The 22,224-nt window shown below is 42.4% G+C and overlaps 1 protein-coding gene across 2 annotated transcripts in view; it reads left to right on the forward strand.

Annotated features, from left to right (window-relative positions):
• The window catches only part of CPNE4 (copine 4), a 686,953-nt gene extending 664,958 nt beyond the window's left edge, over positions 1-21,995 (forward strand). For both annotated transcript variants that reach the window (XM_059889222.1, XM_003585702.5), the window contains exons 12-16: positions 3,468-3,522; positions 6,508-6,559; positions 8,858-8,991; positions 16,382-16,618; positions 21,387-21,995. In XM_059889222.1, the coding sequence (XP_059745205.1) occupies positions 3,468-3,522; positions 6,508-6,559; positions 8,858-8,991; positions 16,382-16,618; positions 21,387-21,521 (613 nt within the window). In that variant the 3' untranslated portion in view covers positions 21,522-21,995. The remainder of the gene's footprint in view (positions 1-3,467; positions 3,523-6,507; positions 6,560-8,857; positions 8,992-16,381; positions 16,619-21,386) is intronic.
• The last annotated feature ends 229 nt before the right edge of the window (positions 21,996-22,224 follow it).

Below are 22,224 nucleotides of genomic sequence, written 5' to 3' on the forward strand. Positions count from 1 at the left end.
CATCATGAGTTTAAATAGTGACAAAGAATGAAAATTCTAATGTAATGTAAATATGGACATTTAAAAACAAATCTCTTACATAACTCTACTGAATGCATCCAGCAGAACTAAACGCCACTGGATACCTACCATCATCCATTTAAAAACTGCGTGAACAAGTTCATCAGCTTGAGTTGAGAATTCTGTTACTTCTTTTTCATGAAGTCATATTTTCATTCCCTTCTCCCATAGAATTTCATCCCAATGTATCTTTAAAATTTGATTTGAAATTCCTTAATCAATCACTATATCTTTAATTAAAATATGAATATAAATTGTTAAATTTCCAATTTCTAAAATTTCCTATTTCTAAATTTCAAATCTAATGAAAAGATCTGAAGCATTTAAAAATATCTTCTGGTTTAGTTTTTATTATAATCATTATTGTTTCCTACTTGATCACAAATATTTGGGAAATTTCAATAACTGATTATTGCCTATAAAAATCTTTTTTTAATCTTAATGAAACAGATACACCCCAGTTAGTTTACATATCTGTGGGTAACTGCCCCCTCTGACCAGAATGGAAAAGTCCAGCATCAGTTCTAATTCAATTTTTTGTTTTATCAATGTAAATACTAAGAAAGCTTGTTTTTATAAGTCCATGGTAATGGAAAGAGCTTGCCTAGCAGTGTTATGAAGTTCTCTCAATTCAAAGTTTTATATAAAAAATTACATATCTATCATCAAAAGATATTTTTAATGGTCTACCATCTGACATCAGCACTTCCAACAGTTCTTTTAAGCAAAAACTGGCAACTACCTGACTCATGAAAGGATTTGTTTGCTAGCAAGTCATTCTCATCAGGAAATGTCCCTTTGTATTCTGCTTGGAGCTTCCACAAAGGGGAGCAGTGCACACGGCGGCTGAGATTCTGCGTGGGTGAGCAGAGGGTAACTGGGAGAGGGGAGGTGTGAATGAGGAGCAGGTACTTCAATCACAGACGTTCCCAGATCAATTTCAGCAAAGACTACATGGAGACGTAAAGGAGCTGAATATTGATTTCCTTTAAAAGCAAAGAGGCTATGCTCTTATATCTATAGAAGGGCTTTGCACCTCCACATAACCCAACTTTAAGACCACCACTTTAGAGAACAGCCTTTATTTAATGTCTAGCTGTTCTAAAATGCGATTTTACTGAATTCATCTCCACTTCCTTATGGACACAGTCTCTCCTTTAATTCATCTCTTGCTTTAGCCCCCTCTACCTTACCTGGGAAGATAAAAATGCATCTCCCATTGGCAGATCATCTGACCAAGGTCTTTTCCTAAGTTCACGACAGCAAGCTCATTGCCACTGAAAACACTGGGCTCTTTGATCATATTTTATACTATTTTATTCCAATAGTAAAAAATAGTGCCTTCAGAAAATTCAATCTGCCTTGAATTTTCCAGATTGGGAGGTTCTACCAGTCTTCTCAGTAGTTTCTAAATGGCCCCTTTATAAGTGCTGGTAGGTCTCATTTTAAGTTCTCTGATGTGTTGGCAAGCCTTCACTTGCCTGTGTGCTCAACTTGCCTTCCCTTTCTCTGTCTAGTTTTATTTTTAATCAGCAAGAGTGAATGTTTAAATCTATTGTTCTTAGGCTTGATTATTTTTTCCTTTATATGCTTATTAGAGCCTGTGTGGTGGTTAACTTCAGAGAATTGACACCCTCATGACTCATTAATTATTCCCCTTGTAGGTGAGACATTTTCCCTACCTTCCTGCTGTTGAAACTCAATTGTGTAACAGTGCCTCGTGCTCAGTAAACTTCAAATCCCCAAGGGTGGCTTGAAGGTATAAAATCTGAAACACTGGTTTGCTGATTAGAAACAGAATACTAGATCTCACCTCTCTTAAACTCATCAAAGAAAATAAAAGGTGTGGAGCTTCCTAATTTTCTCTGCTTTGACTTCTGAACCATCTGAGTTGGAAGAAGCTGGACCCATCCTCCACCCAGAACAGCTTTCTTCCAGACTTAACTAGAAAGTACCTCTAAAAACTCCCTGACATTCCTCACCCTTATCCTAGCTAAGAAAGAATCTCTGAAACAAAGCATTTCAATATTTCCAAGGCCCAGAAGTATTTCAGACCTGTGTCTAATCCTTTATAAGCTTTTATGATTTTCTGTTTATCATCATTAATACCCTAATACCTGCTGCTGCTGCTGCCAAGTCGCTTCAGTCGTATCCAACTCCGTGCGACCCCATAGACAGCAGCCCACCAGGCTCCCTATCCCTGGGATTCTCCAGGCAAGAACACTGGAGTGGGTTGCCATTTCCTTCTCCAATGTATGAAAGTGAAAAGTCAAAGTGAAGTCGCTCAGTTGTGTCCGACTCTTAGTGACCCCATGGACTGCAGCCTACCAGGCTCCTCCATCCATGGAATTTTCCAGGCAAGAGTACTGGAGTGGATATAAGCAAAGTCCATATCTACATAACAGAGAGGGAAAGGGGGAACTGGTAATTTTCTGACAAATTTAGCCTATGATTTCAAAGAATTCTGATTTCCCTGAATCTCCCAACCCCTACCCCAAATTTGGTCAAATTGGGTGTATTTTGGTGAAGGTCTATCAAAGCCATCTTTGGCTACCAGTGACCTCATCTAAATCAGTAGATGGTGATAGGTGACAGTTTGGCTTTGATCCTTTGACTTCTCGGCCTGGGGCTCCCCTTTTGCTTCCAGAGACATTCCAGGGACAGTGAGCCCTTATCTGAATTTCCTCTTCTCTTTGACTGACTCTGCAAGAATTGAGAAACGGAGGAATTGTTCCAAGAACAAATCTCAATTGAGTCTTTAATGGGAGAGCAAATAAAAAGTAGGTGTCCTGAGAAGGACATGCCCTCTTCAAAGAGCAATATTCCTGAACTCCACTGCAACAATCCCTTGACAGCACAAAATTCACTTAAGAAGTGTCTTGTTTATGGTCTGATCAGGGGCCCAGTTACAGAAAGCACAAGAGGAAACCACATTTAATACTGTACATAATCATTAAGTTTTGATGGTATAATAGAAAATTCATAGGCTTTGGAATTAAACAGTGCTTGCTGGTAAACACCTTAGTTCACTTTCTTAGACTTTTTGAGGCTCAGTTTATTCATCAGTAAAATAGAAATAAAAAGTAGGTGGACCTTCAAATGTTGTATGAAAATTAACTAAGTATAGACATGGCCTAGCATCATATCTGGTGTTGTAGTGCCAGTCAATGTTCATTCTTCTCCTTCTCACTTCTCACCTATAGCATAGGAAAGCAGTAAAGTGATGAGCTTTGGGGATTGTTTCTTTATTTCAGTTTTCCACTCTATTGCTGTCCCCTGTTACCACAGGTAATCAAAAAGCATGAGTTAGCATTTGGCATAATGACCTGTTCTAGGGAGGCAATGCAGGTTTATGTTTTTCTTTCTCATTAGATGAAAAAATGCAGCAACTTCTTTTTTAATTTCAGTGACAAAATGTTCCCAGCCTTTGGGTTCGGTGCCAGGATACCCCCAGAGTACACGGTGAGTGGGTGTTTTACTATAAACAAAGGATGGCATGGGTTTCCCTCACAGGAGTCTCACACTTTCAACATTTAATATAATCATGTAAAGGCCCATAGTCAGAAGTGATCTTCACAACCAGTGAGGTTAGCTCCTCGAGCTGGTGTATAGATGTCACCCATTCTCCTGGGATTCTCGATGGGCTGTCTCAGAGTCAATTCCAAATGAAAACTTCCATTGTTTAGCTTCTTATAGACAAGTCAGACACTGTGGAAACACTTGGAAGTTGATCTTCAATGGCTCAGAGCCCATCTATTCAGATCTCCCCTAGAGAAAGACCCTATTGACCATTCTGACAGTGAAAGTCCATGACAGTGAAGTCTACAGACTCCCTCATCCCAAGTTCCTAAGTGCCAGTCTTGTGTAGGAGATACACAGAGATACACAGAAAGAGCTACTTGGGTTCAGAGAATTTGGAGCTGAAAAGCTACTGTAAAAACACTGGAATCCTATTTGACCTTGATGCCAATTTCTCATGACACAAAGAAGGCAAAGACTGTATATGGAGAGATTTGTGCTGCAGTGGGGCTGAGGCACTCTCCCATGGTATACCAGATGGCCCGGCTGGGAGAATCTTGGGGAGTAGCAGGGCTCCCTGTTCTTCAGGAGGCCTCTGAGATCCCAGATAAATACAAGCAATACTGCCCACTTATCAATTTCTCTTTTACTGACCAATCTGAGCTGCACTTCAGGAGGCAGATGCCAACTTTTGCTCCCACCCCACAGCAGTCAGACTGAAGGCCTTTTCATGAAAAAAGGAATCCACCTTCCTTTTCCTGCTGGAGTGAGCAGTGATGGAGTAGCCTGTCTCCATGACCTGTCCTCCTGCTTGTTTGCCTATGGCCCACACTGTTTTCCCTGCTGGCCATGCTACAGAATTCCGGAAGCATTTGTTGGAAATGGAGCACATGATGGGGGAAGAATATAGATCAAGTGTTGTCAACTGTTGGCTTATAGGTGTTAATCAGGCCACAAATATATTCTGAGACTTTTTTTTTTTTTTTAAGAATTAGACAATTACATGAAAATGTCAGATTTCTGGCTTCTCTGGAAAAACTGAAAGACATGGAAATACTAAAATTAAAAGATCATACATAAAAGAATTAACCAGATCTCAGGATATGCAGTCACCTTCAGATGGGGTATCAGTTCCAGGATGTAGGCAGGTGGGTGCCCACCTTCCTCATAGAACTGCTAAGCCTCTAGCCTGGAATTGAACCTGGACAACCATCAGTCCAGCTGTCCTGAGATGTGTAAGTATATTCCCCAATCCCCCTAGGTCGCCTTGGCCCAGTGGGGCTAAGGATAGAGGTGTGCGGCATACCTGGCTCCAGGCCTTCCTGTCCTCATCCCTGACATCTGCCTGGTCCCCCTCCTAAAGCAACTTCTTCTAGCTGTTAGCTAAAGTCCTGATTCCCCTCCTGATCCACTCTGCCTGACAGCTAACTTCTTCCTGCTACCCTACCAGGCATCCCTCATGCATCCTCACTCTATTCCCCCAAAGCCATTCAGACATCCCTTTTCCATGCCTCATCTCCATGCCTCATCTCCCCTCTGCTCCAGACAGGCCCTGATGGTCTTAGCAACTCAGGTGCCCCCAGAGAATTTATAAGGTTACCATGACTTATTTCTTCAGGACAAAATCTCAGTTTGCATTGAAACTGAGTCACAATCACCTCCGTCTTAGTTTGCAGTCTCCAGGGACCTTGCAGCAAGGATTAGGATCCAAGCAGTTTATTTGAGAGGTGGAGAAAGCCTCAGTAGAGAGAGGGCAAATGGGAAGAAGTCAACATAGGGTTTACTAACAAGTCATTACCAGCATGGACAGCCAAAGCCAAATCCTGGGAGACAGTGCAGGGTACACACAGACCCCAAGGGATTAGAGGGCTGGGATACTGATTCACAGCCTCCTGTCAGCCCATGTTGAAGAGCTACTCTCCAGGGACATTACTCTCAGGGGACATTAATTCCCCAACACTTTTTGCCTGTCACCTGGGTAAGTCATGCCAGCTCTGGAAGCCCAAGAAAAACTTAAGGTAAATAAACCAGGTAAGATAACTGACAGTTGATTGAGTTGCCTGGGAGAGCCAAGGGCAAGGGAATGTGGCTAAGGCACCAACAGCATCAGCTCTGACCCCCACTGGGAAAAAAGGGATTTTTACCACAATGACCTATTTTCTTGGCCCCAGAGAGTCAGTGCTTTGGGAAATAGCCTTTGAAATGGAAACCTCAATAAAATTCCATGTGACCCAATAAAAATGTCTAGATGCCAAGACACACCTCTTATTTTATCAAGTTTTAGAAGGAAAAAAATAAGCCACATACTATTTGACCTTGTATTGTACATAGGTCCCACCAGGTAGAGGAATCTGTATTGGAAGTTTCCAAATTATGTTACTTTATTACTTTTCCAAAAGCTAGAGTCTATTTTTGCCTGTATGTATGTGAAAATCCTCCTGCCCAGCAGTTCTATATATTATGTTAGAATGAGTCGTAAATGTCAACAGCTTAGCTGGAGCCTTCGTAAGCATAGCCATCTCGAGCAGACAGCTTGGGTTATTGAGTTATCATTTTTTAATCACTTGGTCCAAATAGAACTCAGCCAAATCTAGCCTCTGTTCTGAGGCCACTTCTCTCTTGAAGCTATTTGGAGTTAACATTTTTCTGAAATCTTTCCTTGTATTTTTTTTCATATACCTTATTCTTCCTCCCCTGCCAGCATTTATCTGATTCTAGAAAATCTCCCTGTCACCTCAACTCCACAGGGAGCTTAGAATCCACCCTCCATCTCAGAGAGATTCTGTAAAGGCTTAAAATGGTTCCTGCTGCTTGACACAAAATGAATGTAATGAGCGTCTGTTTGCAGACTCTAACCCCAGTGCCTCCTGACTGGATTAATGTTGTCATTCTCCTGTCTTCCTTTTGTAAATTTTAATTGGTGTCCAGGTCTCTCATGACTTCGCCATCAACTTTAATGAAGACAACCCGGAATGTGCAGGTAAATCACGATGTGAAAGGAAGCTGGGGTCCCACAGGCCTTCCCTTCCCCCTTTTCCCATCTTAGTTTCTCTCTCCTGATGCAGTACGTCAGTGATGATTGTCCACAGCAGAGAATTAGGCTCCCTGGACCCAAATAACAAGAGAGCAGAGGTATAAGAGCTGGAAAAGACAGAATGCAGAAGAGGTCTTGAGCTTACAGCAAGAATATCAATCCCAATTCTGGATTCCTCTGGCCAAAAAAAAAAAAAAACTTGAGGGAAGGGTCACCTGATGGGCAGTGATAAGATAACCCCCTTTCTGCTTTCCAAGCTGTCATCAAGTATTTATTTTTTACAACTTACTATGTAGTAATAAGAAGAGGGGAAGTATGGACATCATATGACAATCTTACCATATTGGTAATGGAGTCGTTTCAGTGGTTTTGTGCCAGAAAGAGCTCCTTAAAGACTTTGATCCCTATTCTGTTATTTCCAGCTGGAGATTCTCCAACACATTCCACAAAATAATGATGATGACTATGATGATAAATTGTATCCTAGAATCATTTTTCCTGGTTTCTAAATGATAAATAGAGCCAATCACATCTGTTGCTATGAAAATGGTAAGACATTTTTACAGTGGGCTAGTGGAAATGTTCATGTCTCTCCTCCTTCCTGTCAAGGAGGAACCCAGAACATAGTTAATTCAGATCCTGTGGGGGGTGTCAAGCTTTCTGCAGTTTCTTTCACAAATCTGGCACTAACTGTCCAAGAACATGACATCAGTATCCCCAGGTCTGCACAGAACAACCTCTGAGACCAGATCTCCACTCAGCTCTTATTCCCTTTCATCATCCTTCATGCCAAGTTTATTACAATTTAGGCTTCCCTCATCTGGAACCATGCCTGCTCTTCAACTGTAAGAGTGATTTTCCATCAAAGCAGAGTGAAGGACATATCCCATGTTAACCTGTTTCACATCTTAGAATTTATCTGCCTGGTACCTTTGAAAGCGAATTCAAACTTGCTTATCTTAAGCAAAAATTCACTTAACTTCAAAACCAGGCTGTGTATATTGATTTGGTATCTGTCTTTAGAATGGCAGACTAAAGAGAATGGAACACTTCCAGTCATTTTCATACACATTTTGTTACATATGTGTGTATAAATTAAAACAGAATACAGCTACATCCAAGATGCCCAAAAGCTGGTTAGAAAGATATGGACAGAAAACAATCATAGGCGGGACTGTGTGAGTCTCTCTGGCCTGAAGGACCAGTGTGCTGTTTTAGGGTAGAGAGGGCTTTAGGAACACAGGCACAGGCATGGAGAGGACCCTTTGAACAAAAATCACTGGTAATGGGACTGTGTCACCGTGGGATCATGTTAGAACCTTCAGTGTGCAGTCAAGACTCAGGCTGGGAGAAGCTGCACAAACAAAGCCCACCTGTCATGATGTTTGGATGGAAGCCCCCTTAAATGGGGGGTGCCCATGGTGATGAGCGTCACTTGTCTGTATTACAGTCCCCAACAGATAACAGTAACAGTCATTTTCCTCATCCATCACATGTTTGGGGAGCAGCTACTATGTGCCTGACATGCCTTGAGCTTATGAGAGAGGAAGGTGCAATTCCTGCCCACAAAGACTTTAGCCTCTGGAGAGACGGCTGTATGTACACATTATTCACATAGGTGGCCTGGGACGGGTGTACTAGAGTCAACAGGGTGGTGCGAAAAGTAGAGAAGTGTTAAAGCCTTGAGCATGGCCCTTACAGCCAGACACACCTATGTGAATCCTGAGTCTGCAACAAACCTCTCTGAGCCTCAGTTTCTTCACCAGTAAAAATGATCGCTTTTGATGTGAACCTTTTAAGAGGATGAGTTCTGACTAAAAGATTTCTCTCTGAGTTTTAAGCTATAGGGTTGCAAAATATCCCCAACATGAATCCCTTATTTTTAAAAGTGTAGAAAAGTTTTGGGAATACATAGGTTTGTAACTGCCATTTTTTTAACTGGGTCTAGACTATTCTCTTTGTCATAAAAAAGGTTGTTTGTATTCTGTAGGAAACACAATCATTCATTAACAAATTCTTCCCAAGCCAATTTCAAAAATAACTAAAATGCATAAAGAGAATGATTTTAGTGGAATGGAGGCAGAAACACCAGCCCAGATGTGATGTTTTCTTTTTTATCTTAAGAACATAAATGTGCTGTTGATAAGGACTCTTTGAGGAAAGTTAATACTTCATGTGTGTGTGTTTGAATTTAAATATATTTAGAAGACTATTAGCTATTGATCTTTGCCAATTTTACCTCAGGGATTCAAGGAGTTGTGGAAGCCTATCAGAGCTGCCTTCCCAAACTCCAGCTCTACGGCCCCACCAACATCGCTCCCATCATCCAGAAGGTGGCCAAGTCAGCATCAGAGGAGACCAACACGAAGGAGGCGTCGGTAAGGAGAGGGGTGGTCTGCCTGCTAATGGGTGCCTACCCTTCCTCCCCTGGCCATAGCACCCACCCGACTCTGACAATGAATTTGCATTTTTACCTGCATGAGTTTGAATAAATGGTTTAACCTTCCATCCCCAGTCCTCAGTCTCCTCATCTGAAAAATGGGGATAATCATGCCCATCACTGCTGGAATAACATGAGGTTTAGGGATGACACAACTCAAATGTCTTTAACATTACCAGAACACAAGAGTCACTGAACAAGGGAAGCCTCTATATTCTCCGGAGTGTAAGTCCATGTCACAATGCTCAACTCACCTTCAGTTCCTGGGAAGGAAAAAAAGAAAAAAAAAAACTGACCAAAACTAAGCTTAACTTCCAGGGTATCCAGGTTACAGATGGAAGTGAAATAAAATGACGGGTTATTCTTCTACCTAGTAGTCAAGTGAAGTAACACACAGCATCATGGGGAAGATGTATGATGTTTGAGGTCCTTTTGGTGGTTTTCTTAAGAAAAATGCAAACCAAAGCTGAAAGGCCAGAGTTTAGTTTTTTTCCTAATATGTCGTGTGCATGCTGTCACTTCAGTTGTGTCCGACTCTTTGTGACCTCATGAACTGTAGCTTGCCAGACTCTGTGTGTCCATGGGATTCTCCAGGCAACAATATTGGAATGGGTTGCCATGCCCTTCTCCAAGGGATCTTCCTGACCCAGGGATCAAACTTGTGTCTCTTACATCTCCTGCACAGGCAGGTGGGTTCTTTAACACTAGCACCACCTGGGAAGCGCCACCCAATTACATTAGAGTTACATATATTACCATAATATAATAATTTTTCTATGTATCTTTTTTCAATACCATAATTATGTGCCTCTTGAGAAACTTGTATGCAGGTCAGGAAGCAACAGTTAGAACTGGACATGGAACAACAGACTGGTTCCAAATAGGAAAAAGAGTACGTCAAGTCTGTATATTGTCACCCTGCTTATTTAACTTATATGCAGAGTACATCATGAGAAATGTTGGGCTGGGTGAAGCACAAGCTGGAATCAAGATTGCCGGGAGAAATATCAATAACCTCAGATATGCAGATGAAACCACCCTTATGACAGAAAGTGAAGAAGAACTAAAGAGCCTCTTGATGAAAGTGAAAGAGGAGAGTGAAAAAGTTGGCTTAAAGCTCAACATTCAGAAAACTAAGATGATGGCATCTGGTCCCATCACTTCATGGCAAATAGATGGGGAAACAGTGGAAACAGTGTCAGACTTTATTTTTCTGAGCTCCAAAATCACTGCAGATGGTGACTGTAGCCATGAAATTAAAAGACATTTACTCCTTGGAAGGAAAGTTATGACCAACCTAGATAGCATATTAAAAAGCAGAGACATTACTTTGGCAACAAAAGTCCGTCTAGTCAAGGCTATGGTTTTTCCTGTGGTCATGTATGGATGTGAGAGTTGACCTAGAAAGAAAGCTGAGCACTGAAGAATTGATGCTTTTGAACTGTGGTGTTGGAGGAGACTCTTGAGAGCCCGTTGGACTGCAAGGAGATCCAACCAGTCCATCCTAAAGGAGATCAGTCCTGGGTGTTCATTGATGGGAGTGATGTTGAAGCTGAAACTCCAATACTTTGGCCACCTGATGCAAAGAGCTGACTCATTTGAAAAGACCCTGATGCTGGGAAAGATTGAGGGCAGGAGGAGAAGGGGACGACAGAGGATGAGATGGTTGGATGGCATCACTGACTCGATGGACATGGGTTTGGGTGGACCCTGGGAATTGGTGGTGGACAGGGAGGCCTGTCGTGCTGCGGTTCATGGGGTCACAAAGAGTCGGACACAACTGAGCGACTGAACTGAACTGAACTGAATTTTTTTAAGATTTAGCAGAATATTAATGATGTCTGAAATTTTCTTTATGATTTTATCCTGGATTCCCCAATACTAGATTTGCATAAAGAACATGATATACTGCTGCCTCACCTTCCTATGTGAGCCCATCTTTCCCCCATGCTCTCTGCCTGTGTTCTCAGCATCCCTTATGTTAGAATGGGCTGGATATATTCCCATCTCACAGTGGTGGCTGCTCTGTGCACTGCATCACACACCTCCCAACTATCCAGGAACACTGACCTCGTACTTGCATTCCCTTTCTCTCCTTATCCTCTATTTCTCTTTCTACTGAAGACTCATTCCTATCAGCAAATAAAACATGTTGTAATTTCTCTTGTTTAAGTTCAAAGCTCTCCCTTGACACCACTCTACCCTTTAGCTACTGTCCCTTATTTTACTCTTTTTGAGCAAAATTCACTGAAAGAACTGCCCGTACTCACCATCTCCATCTCTCTTTCCTCTGGTGCCTCTACCCACACCATCCAAACTTTGCTCCTGACACCACTCTGAAGACCACACTTGTCAAAATCAATAGCAGCTCCATCTTAACAAACCCAAGAGGCCTTGGAGAAATTCTGAATCCTCACAGATGCAAGGTTTAGGGATAGGGTTGGACAAGATCAGTATTTCATTTATTTTAACCCCTTTAAATTACCAGAACCTCAAATTCTTCAAGTAATATCTTTCTTAGAAACCAAACATATAGATTTTAAGAAAACAGACTGTTCTGACTCAATCTGGGCTAAGGGGTGGGGTCCACACTTAAGCTGCTTTATCCTTAAGAGGATCCAAGGCATCTCTAGGGCTCCACGGAGCCCAGTTTGAAAACTGAGTTATCTCAGCCTCTCTAGGGTACCAACACTTACAGGAGTAAAGAGAATCTGACATAGGTGTGCATTCTGGATTAATAGAAACCAGAATGAGGTTTTGGGCATCACTTACTCCTCCAGGGCCAGATGGGTCTACTCTGAAAGGACAGATCAGAAAACAGTACTGAAAGGATCTAATCCATATCTTCTCAAATAACTCATTCTTGTATGCCAGGAACACTGATGCTTTCCCTAGGAGTTTCTGTTATCTTATTAACAGAGTGTGGTCCAGGGCCCCCTTGTTATCACTGATTGCCAAGTGTCCTAACCTTTTGAACCTTGTAGGCAAGTGGTTTCAGGAAGTCTGGGGCTATAGGATTTTTTCCCCAGTTTTATGAAACTCTTCTAGAAAGAAAAAATCCCCTTATTATTTAAACAGGACCTCAAGTACATTCAGACTATAATGTTTCACCCATGAGCATTTTCCTACCCTGATTTTGGAAGCAAGTGTTACTGCAAGCTTTATTGGAAATTTCCATCAGGGTTTCGATCCAGCAGTCTGCAGCCTATTACCTTTATCGAGATTAAACCTGGAAGGATCAGGTCTAGAATCTTGACAGTCTCTTCAGACCACAGCTTCTTAACCCTTTTTGATCCATGGACACCATTAGCAGCTGGTAAAGCCCATGGACCCCCTCCTCAGAATGGCCTTTAAATGCACAGAATAAAATATATGTTATAAAGTAAACCAATTATGTTGAAATGCAGTTAGCTAAATATTTTTAAATGTGACATAGAAGCATCATAAATATAGCAATAAATTTAAATTATGAGAATTAGTGCCTGGCCTAATAATTCGTTATTTCTAAGTAATATTGAATGTAAATGATACACTCTATTGTAACAGGAACATATTCTGTAATTTTATTGGTGACTCAGCCACAAGTACAGTTAAAACCAATTTTATTTGTTGATTATACTCAGAATTGAAAAATGATACATTTTTAGTTAAAGGTAAGTGAAAACAGAACTTTAATTTACCCCAACTGTGCAGATGGCCTGAAATTATTTCAACAGTCTGCAAGCCCAGGTTAAGAATCCCTGCTCTACCTTTTGAACCTCCCTCCCATCTCCCTCACCATCCCACCTCTCTAGGTTGTTACATATGTATACCTATGGGTGCTTCATCCTGATGTTTGGCAGAAACCAAAAAAATTCTGTAAAGCAATTATACTTCAATTAAAAAATAAATTAAAAAAAAATGAAATCAAGGCAAATGAGAGAGAAGTAAAGAATGAATAAAAATTACTGGAAAGAAAAAAAGAATCCCTGCTCTAAATGAAAAGCCAGCAACATTCTGCAACCTGTTTTTCAGTTAGCTAAGAATGGCTTCTACAGTTTTAAATGGTTGAAAAAAAATCAAAAGGAGAATCATATTTCATGGCACACAAAAGTTATATGACATTAAACTTGTGTCCCTCAGTAAAGTTTTATTGGAACACAGCCATGCACATTCCTATTAAGTAATATCTATGCCTATTTTCTGGAGAAGGCAATGGCAACCCACTCCAGTACTCTTGCCTGGAAAATCCCATGGATGGAGGAGCCTGGTCGGCTGAAGTCCATGGGGTTGCGAAGAGTCGGACACGACTGAGCAACTTCGCTTTCACTTCTCACTTTCATGCATTGGAGAAGGAAATGGCAACCCACTCCAGTGTTCTTGCCTGGAGAATCCCAGGGATGGGAGAGCCTGGTGGGCTGCCGTCTATGGGATCGCACAGAGTCGGACACAACTGAAGCAACTTAGCATGGCTATTTTCATTCTAACAGGCATAGTTAGGTCATTGCCACAGACACAATTATGGCCCACACAGCCTAAAGTATTTATCATAGCCACTTTACAGAAAATATTTTCCCAGCACCCGATCTAGACAATGACAACTCTAAATTCCCCAATATGGTGGTGTGATTGTCAGGTTGTTTGCTCCTGGAGGTGTTGTAGGGGACAGGTTGGGGAGATCCATGCCCTGAACCATGAAGATCAGATCAAACAGGAGTTAGGGGAAGGTGAGGAGTGAATGGTAGGGGTGCAGAAGTGTGATTCACTCACAAGGCCACCTGCTCAGGAATCAGGAGGAGGCTCCAACCAGATTTGGTACCTGTTATAGCCTCCAAGGCGCACCCTGCAAAGAGTCATTTATGACTCTGGTATTTCCTACGTCACATCCATCCATCCCTAAGCCACCAAGTTGCCTCCTTTGGCCCCTTCTCCCTACACCTCCCTAGCTCCTCCATCACTTTCCCTGATTAAAACCTTCCTTCAAACTCCCAGGCCACTTTCTCTGTGAATGTATAAGACTCCAAAAGCATAGGTATGGATGAAAATTGATAACTCAAATGAATGTAAAAATTGTTCGGTTAGAACTAGGGATGGGTAATTAGCAGACATGGAACAGAATTTGCCTCTATATTAAACTGAAAAGCGTTAAGGACACGTGTCTGTCTTCATCATAGTATGACTTTCTCTTCTCTCCAGTTGTGTTTTGACTGGGTTGTTTTGCTTAAAAATATTTTTTTCAGGCTCACAGAGAAAAATGGGAACTCTTTAGCACTACCAGCCCTAAATGCAACCTTTTAAGTGTGATTCTCAAAACCAGATGTGTTCAACATGTGATTTCCTATCTAGCCTTTCTCCTTTGAAATGTGGCAACTTGGAGTGGTTTCACCATCTCACATTTATTCCCTGTAGATGAGCATATTGCAAAGGTTACATTAAAAGTTCTTTAGAGTTTGGTGTGAGTAGCATCTCAGTAACCTCATTCCCGAATCCCTTCTCATCCGAGATGCTGTCATGATGCCTTTAATAACTAAGGACAATGAGGTCCTCCCTGAACTTTCCCTCTTCAGACCCCATAGCCCTTCCCTAGCCCTCCCTGTGCTGATGAGTATGGAGCCTCCTGTCCAGTCTCCACCTCAGATGAGACTCCCACAAGCCTGTTCAGCCATAATTTAGAGTAGTAAGAGCCTTCACCCCCATCCTTGGAGAAGGGCAGCCATCTGCAGGCCACTCACCAGTCCAGGGCACGCAATCTAAAGAAGGAGAGCCCACAATCCTCACCTATCCTAGGGCTTTAGTGCAGTGCCATCCTCTAGAAATAGAGTGGGAGGTATGCGGAAATGTTTAATTCTCCAGTAGTCACAGTTTAAAGCTGAAGAAAAACAGGGAAATTCATTTTAATAACATATTTTATTTAACCCAGCATAACTAAAACCATCATCTTAAGAGGTACTCCATATAAAAATTATTAATAAAGTATTTTAAGTTATTTTTTGTACTAAGTCTTCAAAATCTAGTGTGTTTTATCCTTGCTACTGCTAAGTCACTTCAGTCGTGTCCGACTCTGTGCAACCCCATCAGGCTCCCCCATCCCTGGGATTCTCCAGGCAAGAACACTGGAGTGGGTTGCCATTTCCTTCTCCAATACATGAAAGTGAAAAGTGAAAGTGAAGTCGTTCAGTCATGTCTGATTCTTAGCATGGACTGCAGCCTACCAGGCTCCTCTGTCCATGGGATTTTCCAGGCAAGAGTACTGGAGTAGGGTGCCATTGCCTTCTCTGAATTTTATCCTTATATCATCTCAATTTAGATGCTAAATTATCATCAAAAATACTTGATCCTTATATAGATTCAATAAATTGATAATTGAGAAAGTAGATTCACATATTTTTTAATTTATGTTTTAATTGAAGGATAATTGCTTTACAGAATTTTGTTGTTTTCTGTCAAACATCAACAAGAATCAGCCGTAGGTATACATATGTCCCCTAGATTCACATATTTATAGTTGTGCAAATATACTTAAAATATTTCCAGTAAATCAATCAGGTATCCATTTTTTTAAGTTAAATTTAAATTTATTTGAATGAGATAAAATTTAAAATTCTGTTTCTCCATTGCTTTCACGGCATTTCAAGGCCTCAGTAGTCACATGGAGCTGGTGGCTAAATTAGGCAGCTCCACTTTAGATTTGCAAATCTCCAAGCTGAAGAGGACCGTATGAATGATCCAGCTCTACCACTCACTTGAGAGCTGAAAAGGGTGAGACCCAGAGGATTCAGGGGAAAATTCCCACCATCTCAGAGAATGAGGCTTTGAAACCAGTCCCCTGACTCCTCTACTATTCTGTCTATACCCCGTGGAGAAGGCAATGGCACTCCACTCCAGTACTCTTGCCTGGAAAATCCCATGGACAGAGGAGCCTGGTAGGCTGCAGTCCATGGGGTCGCTAGGAATCGGACATGACTGAGCGACTTCACTTTCACTTTTCACTTTCATGCACTGGAGAAGGAAATGGCAACCCACTCCAGTGTTCTTGCCTGGAGAATCCCAGGGACGGGGGAGCCTGGTGGGCTGCCATTTCTGGGGTCGCACAGAGTTGGACATGACTGAAGCAACTTAGCAGCAAGGTGATTATCTGGGTTTACTTGCAATTACTGAGCCAGCCTTTAAGTTCCATTCATCCTAAGTCTTTGGTGTTTAGGGCTGTAAACTCAGGCATTCAGGAAAAGTTAGTCATCACTTTTGCTGTGGTCAGTGTGCACTGGAGCCACCTGAGTGTGTAACTGGCTTTGTCCTTGTCTCCTCCACCTCTCTGTCCCCATTGTCTCCTGATGTCCGACCTATGGCAGCAATACTTCATCCTGCTGATCCTGACTGATGGGGTCATCACAGACATGGCTGACACGCGGGAGGCCATCGTCCATGCCTCCCACCTCCCCATGTCAGTCATCATCGTGGGAGTAGGCAACGCAGACTTCAGTGACATGCAGATGCTGGACGGTGATGATGGGATTCTGAGATCACCCAAGGGAGAGCCTGTCCTCCGTGACATCGTCCAGTTCGTGCCCTTCAGGAACTTCAAACACGTACGCATATTTGGGGGGCTTACCTTGGGAAAGCAGAAACCCCCCATTTTCCCACCAGTGTTGGTAGTGAAGCAATGCCAGCCATACCTGCCTGGGCCAGGCCACCTCCCAGCTAGGACATGTAACGCTTGACTCATTGGAGAAAGAAGTATGCCCTGAGTTATGGATGAGGAGTCATGCTAACTATGTAGCCAAACTTTCATTGGAATTTGGCCTCATCTACATAATTTAGGGTCTTCAGTGTACCCAAGGCTGGCATATACAGTTGGACAGATTGTTTCCTGCTCAAGGAAAGTAGAAAGAGGAGCTGAAATGCAGCCTCATTTCTCCTTCTCAAGCCATGTGCCCTGGCAGAGGCCTGTGTTTGCCTTGGCAAAGTATGTTTACAAAATGATAGAATCCTAAATCCTCTATAAATATATAGTAAGCATCATCAAAGATTTATTTAATTCAGTAATGAAAGAACCAGCAAGATGACAAAGTTAGTTTAAAGGATAATATTAAACAATTGATTGTGATCAGTAGGGAAAAATGCTGAAATCAGTTTGCCAAGGTAGACTCAAAACTGGTTCATGACCAACGGGTTAAAAAAGAATTTTTTTTTTCTGACTCAACGTGAAGTTTCCCTCTGGGTTGGTGGTGGGCCTAAAGAGCCCTGCTGTGTTATAGAGTCCCCTTCATCCCACGCCCCTTGTGAAAGCTGCCACAAGTAAGGGCAGTTAAGCCTGGGGGAAGGGTACCTCTGCTACTGTAGCCTATCTTCAACTTGCCCAGGGGAGGTTTCAAGCCCCCAAGGTGTCTGCACAGGACAGCAAGGAGGGGCATCTTTGTCAAGTCGGGGTGTGCTGGAGCTGAAGCCCCTACAGTTGTATCCATCAATGAAGCTAGTTGCTCGGGTGATGCCCAAGGTGGGAGAGGGCATTCTTCCAGACTGTAATATCCAGCTGACACAAGTACCACAGGAGTGACCACCACCCACAATATTGCCTGAGTGATGAGGGGTTTAAGAGTTTCCCCAAACCACCCTCTCCCTACCGGCTGCAAACACACACACACACACATATGCCTCATTGCCATGTAGGGCTGCCGCTTTCGTTCCAGCCGCTGCTCTCCCTCACACACTTACAGACTGCCTGCTGCGTGCTTGCACTGGGACCACGGTGAGATGAGGAGCCATGGGTCTAACTTCTGGGAATTTACTGGAGAATTGCCCAGTTGGAACACAGGTGTCCACCTAAGTGATCTGTGGGTGGTTGAGGAGGGCTACCCTGTCACTACAAAACTTCAGAGACATGGCCAGAGTTGCGACATGAAGAAGGCAGACCTTGGTGGGGTGGCAGGAGGGGACGAGGGATCTGCAATAAGGAAGTGCCTAATGGGGCCAGGAAGGGGGTGGGCTGGCTGTCCCTCTGCCCCAGGGTCCTAGCTTCCTGTGGACCACAGAGCAGAGCACCAGGAGCTCAACACGCACCTTATCTTCCTGAATTTCAAATTAGATTCTGAGAACTATTTCATTATCCAAATTAATCTACTCTGAATTCAATATACCATAAATAAAGCACCAGATGAAGTGCTGATATCATTTCATACAGCCAGGAACCCGTGAATTGCCTCTCGTTTTCTGCTCTGCAAAGTAACTCAGACCTTCAGACAGGCAGAGGCTGTGGGCTGTGTGACTCAAGGCAATTTACTTAACCTCTCTGTGTCGCAGACTTTCGTTTGTAAAATGGGGTAAAGGATACACACTTTGGAAGATTAGAGGAAGGGCCTATATAAAGCTCAGCATGGTGCCTGGTGCTTGTAGGTGGTGAATAAATGCAGCTGTTATTACTGTTGTTGCCAGCTACTTTCATGTTTTTTTCCTTTTCCTAACCTGAGGACTCCAAGCAGTCTTTGCTCACCAGAACCACCAGTACAGATGTGCAAAGGGCAGGAGAATCTTTGGGAGCTGTGCCATCCAACACAGCAGCAAAGGGCCACATGTGGTTATTTAAATTTAAATTCATTAAAATTAAAAAGTGGGTTTTTCAGTCACACTAGCCATATCACAGGGGCTCAGAGACACCATGTGTCTGGTGACTACCACATTGGACAGCATAGATACAGAATACTTTTATCACCCAAGCAAGTTCTATTTGACACACTGGTCAGGAATATTTTTGTCTCAACATAACAGCAACCCCATATCACAGTGGATCACATGAGTTGTTCTTAACCAAGGATGATTTTTTTCTCCCCAGAAAAAGTTGGCAATGGCTAGAAACATTTTTGATGGCTACTTTCATCCAGTAGGTAGAGGCCAGAAAGGCTTGTAAGCATCCTATGATATAGTGGAATAGTCCCCACATGAAGAATAATCAAACATATCTAGTATAGCAAAATAGAAATTGTGCCAAAAGTGATTATGTAAGTACAAATATACTTTTCTTTTCTCATGTAACTAAATGTTAGGGGCTAGTGGCTACTGGCTAGTTTTTTCAATGATTCAATAGTGTCAGTACCACTTAGAGATTCTTTTTGCTATTTCCTCATAATGATAAAATGGTTGCCAAAGCTCTAGAAATTCTAGAATGTGATTCTAGAAGGGAAAAGAGATATAGAACTGATGATGTCTGTTGAAGAGCTTTCCAAGAAACAGCCCCGAGGAAACTTCACTTGGGTCTCAAATAATGAAATTGGGTCACACGGCATCCCCACATGCCAGGAAGACTGGGAGATAAGTCCTTATCTTTCTAGCCTTTGTGTGGGCAACAACCAAAGAGAAAAGAGAGAAAATGACTCTTGTGTTTTCCCCAGTGTACAAGTTGGCCATGATCTAACACACCTGAGCAGTTATTTATAAAATAAAAGAGTGTTAATGGATGCCAATGGCCAACATACTGACATCTTCAAAATGTGAGCAGTCACTTTAGAAGCACAGTATTTTCAGATCGTTTTTGAAATTTTTAAGATCTCTTGCATTTTGAACCACCTAGAATGTTTGAGGTAGAATGAATTCCTATTCTTTCCCTTCCTGTCTCAAAACATCAGGGCTTAGCAAAGTCGAATGGCTGAGTGACAAGGAAGGCAAGAGGTAGAAACCTCATCGCCTGGCGTTTAGGCCAGCCCTCTTTCCTTCAGGACTTTTCCTGAGGGACCTCAAACGTTTCACTCTGCCTCAAGTTCTCAACCTCTGCAGTAACTGCTAACAATGAGAATCAGGCAATCTTACTTGCCCAGGGGCTGGGCAGTTAATAGAGAGTGCCAGGGTCAGAAGTCAAGCCCAGCTCTGCATGAGTCCAGAGTCCATGCAGAATGTCAGCCTCCACCTTCCTCTGCCCCAAGGCTTAGAGTCTATACTGCTGATAGAAGAAAGGCTGCAGAAACTAGCGCAGTATTCAATACATTCCATCACTCGGCCACAAGCTCATTTTCCAGCTAAATGCACAGCCAATCCTACATCCCTAATACACACTTCCTTCAGAGCCCCATCAGATGACTCACTGTCCCTAGAATGATCAAATGCCAGTCCTCTCCTTCTCCCTGTTTCAAAACATACCCAACTTAAATGCTATCTCTTCTTGGAAGCCTGCTGTGATCTCTTAGATGACTTACGCTCTTGATTTTCTGTGCTCTAGCTACACAGTGTTTGTGACTCCCTAGGGCAGTGCTTCTCAAATTTCAATATGCATAGGAGTCACCTAGTCATTGGGTTAAAATGCAGATTCTGATACATTAGCTCTGGGATGGGTTTAAGGATCTTAGTTTCTAATAAGTTCACATGTGATGTGATCTGCTGCTCTGTGGTGTGGATCGTGTTCTGCCTCATGGGAGGGTTCATTTCAGCCCCACCAGGCTCCCCTCACATGTGTGTGTGTGTGTGTGTGTGTGTGTGTGTGTTAGTTGCTCAGTTGTGTCTGACTCTTTGTTACCCCATGGACTGTAACCTACCAGACTCCTCTGTCCATGGAATTCTGCAAGCAAGAATACTGGAGTGGGTTGCTATTTCCTCCTCCAGAGGATCTTCCCGAACCCAGGGATCAAACCTGCATCTCCTACATTGCTATCAGATTCTTTAACGTCTAAGCCACCAAAGAGGGAGAAGGCAATGGCAACCCACTCTAGTACTCTTGCCTGGAGAATCCCATGGACAGAGGAGCCTGGTGGGCTACAGTCCATGAGGTCTCGAAGAGTCAGACATGACTGAGCGACTTCCCTTTCACTTTTTACTTTCATGCTTTGGAGAAGGAAATGGCAACACACTCCAGTGTTCTTGCCTGGAGAATCCCAGGGACAGGGGAGCCTGGTGGGCTGCCGTCTATGGGGTCGCACAGAGTCGGACACAACTGCCACGACTTAGCAGCAGCAGCAAGCCACCATGGAAGCCCTCCACACGACTGTAACTTCTCTAATGGCAAGAACCACAGACACTAGGAACACTCCCAGAGTGCCTGGGACATAAATAGGTGTCTGGATTTGAATGTAATTCAAACACAAAACTGCAAGGCAGTTCTTCCTACCATCCAGTGTTCACCCATCCTCAGATGTGAATAGTTCTTATTTTGAGACAGATATGAAAAAACCGTAGTTATGAAATTAAAAGCTCACTTTCCAACAATCTAACAACTCTTGCTTGGAGTAGATGCTGACAAGTACAGAATGAATGATGAATAAATGAATGAGTGAATGAAACCGGCTGTTCAGAGCAGGATTCAAGTGTTTTAGGCTGATTTGGGTCAGATTAGTTCAACCAGGTGCCAGAGTCATGCTGATTTCTTCTTCCCTGCAGGCATCTCCAGCTGCCCTGGCAAAGAGCGTATTGGCTGAAGTCCCAAACCAAGTCGTGGACTATTACAATGGCAAAGGGATTAAGCCAAAATGTTCATCAGAAATGTATGAATCTTCCCGGACACTGGCTCCATGAACTGTACACACTTTTACTGAGTTCTCAGATACTATTCCTGCTAATATTTAATACTTCTATTACTCCTGTACTTAAAAAGACACACAAATACACATTTAAAAATAGCACGTTTGGTGATTTTTAACTAACTGACAATTTTTTTTGCATGTGTAGCCCTGAGGCCTGGATCTGTTAATCCCTTGTATTGTTAAAGACTTTTTACAAAGAAACACAGATAATTATAACTTACTCTTTACATTACAGCATGTTGCCTTGAAATAAAAAGTTATCTGTATCTGTTTTTTATACAGGTTTGTTGAAATTTTGCTAAATTTCTTATTATCTTTACACTGTAAAGCATTTTGAAACATTTCTTGAATGTTGATAGCCAAAACATATTTGGTTTTATCTGCTACAGGATGAGAGACTTTTTAAAATGGCAGATGCATGGACTGTATTTTGCATGTTTAAAATAAAAAAAAAACAAAAACCATACTGTTTTTGCAGTTGTCATCTATAATTCCTCCCTGCTGGGAATGGTGTCTCCCCTGAAGAAGATGTTTATCCAGCTAGAGGTGATCTTCTTAAAGTGGGGCTGGGGCACCCAGTGCAGCACTTCTTAGACTTCCTTGTGTATACAGTTCACCAGAGGATCTTGTTAAAGTTTAGACTAATGCAATAGGTCTGTGTGAGCTCAAGACGTAAGCAGCTATCACAGAATCCC

Source organism: Bos taurus, chromosome 1, assembly GCF_002263795.3.
Source record: "Bos taurus isolate L1 Dominette 01449 registration number 42190680 breed Hereford chromosome 1, ARS-UCD2.0, whole genome shotgun sequence".
Classification (NCBI taxonomy): domain Eukaryota; kingdom Metazoa; phylum Chordata; class Mammalia; order Artiodactyla; family Bovidae; genus Bos; species Bos taurus.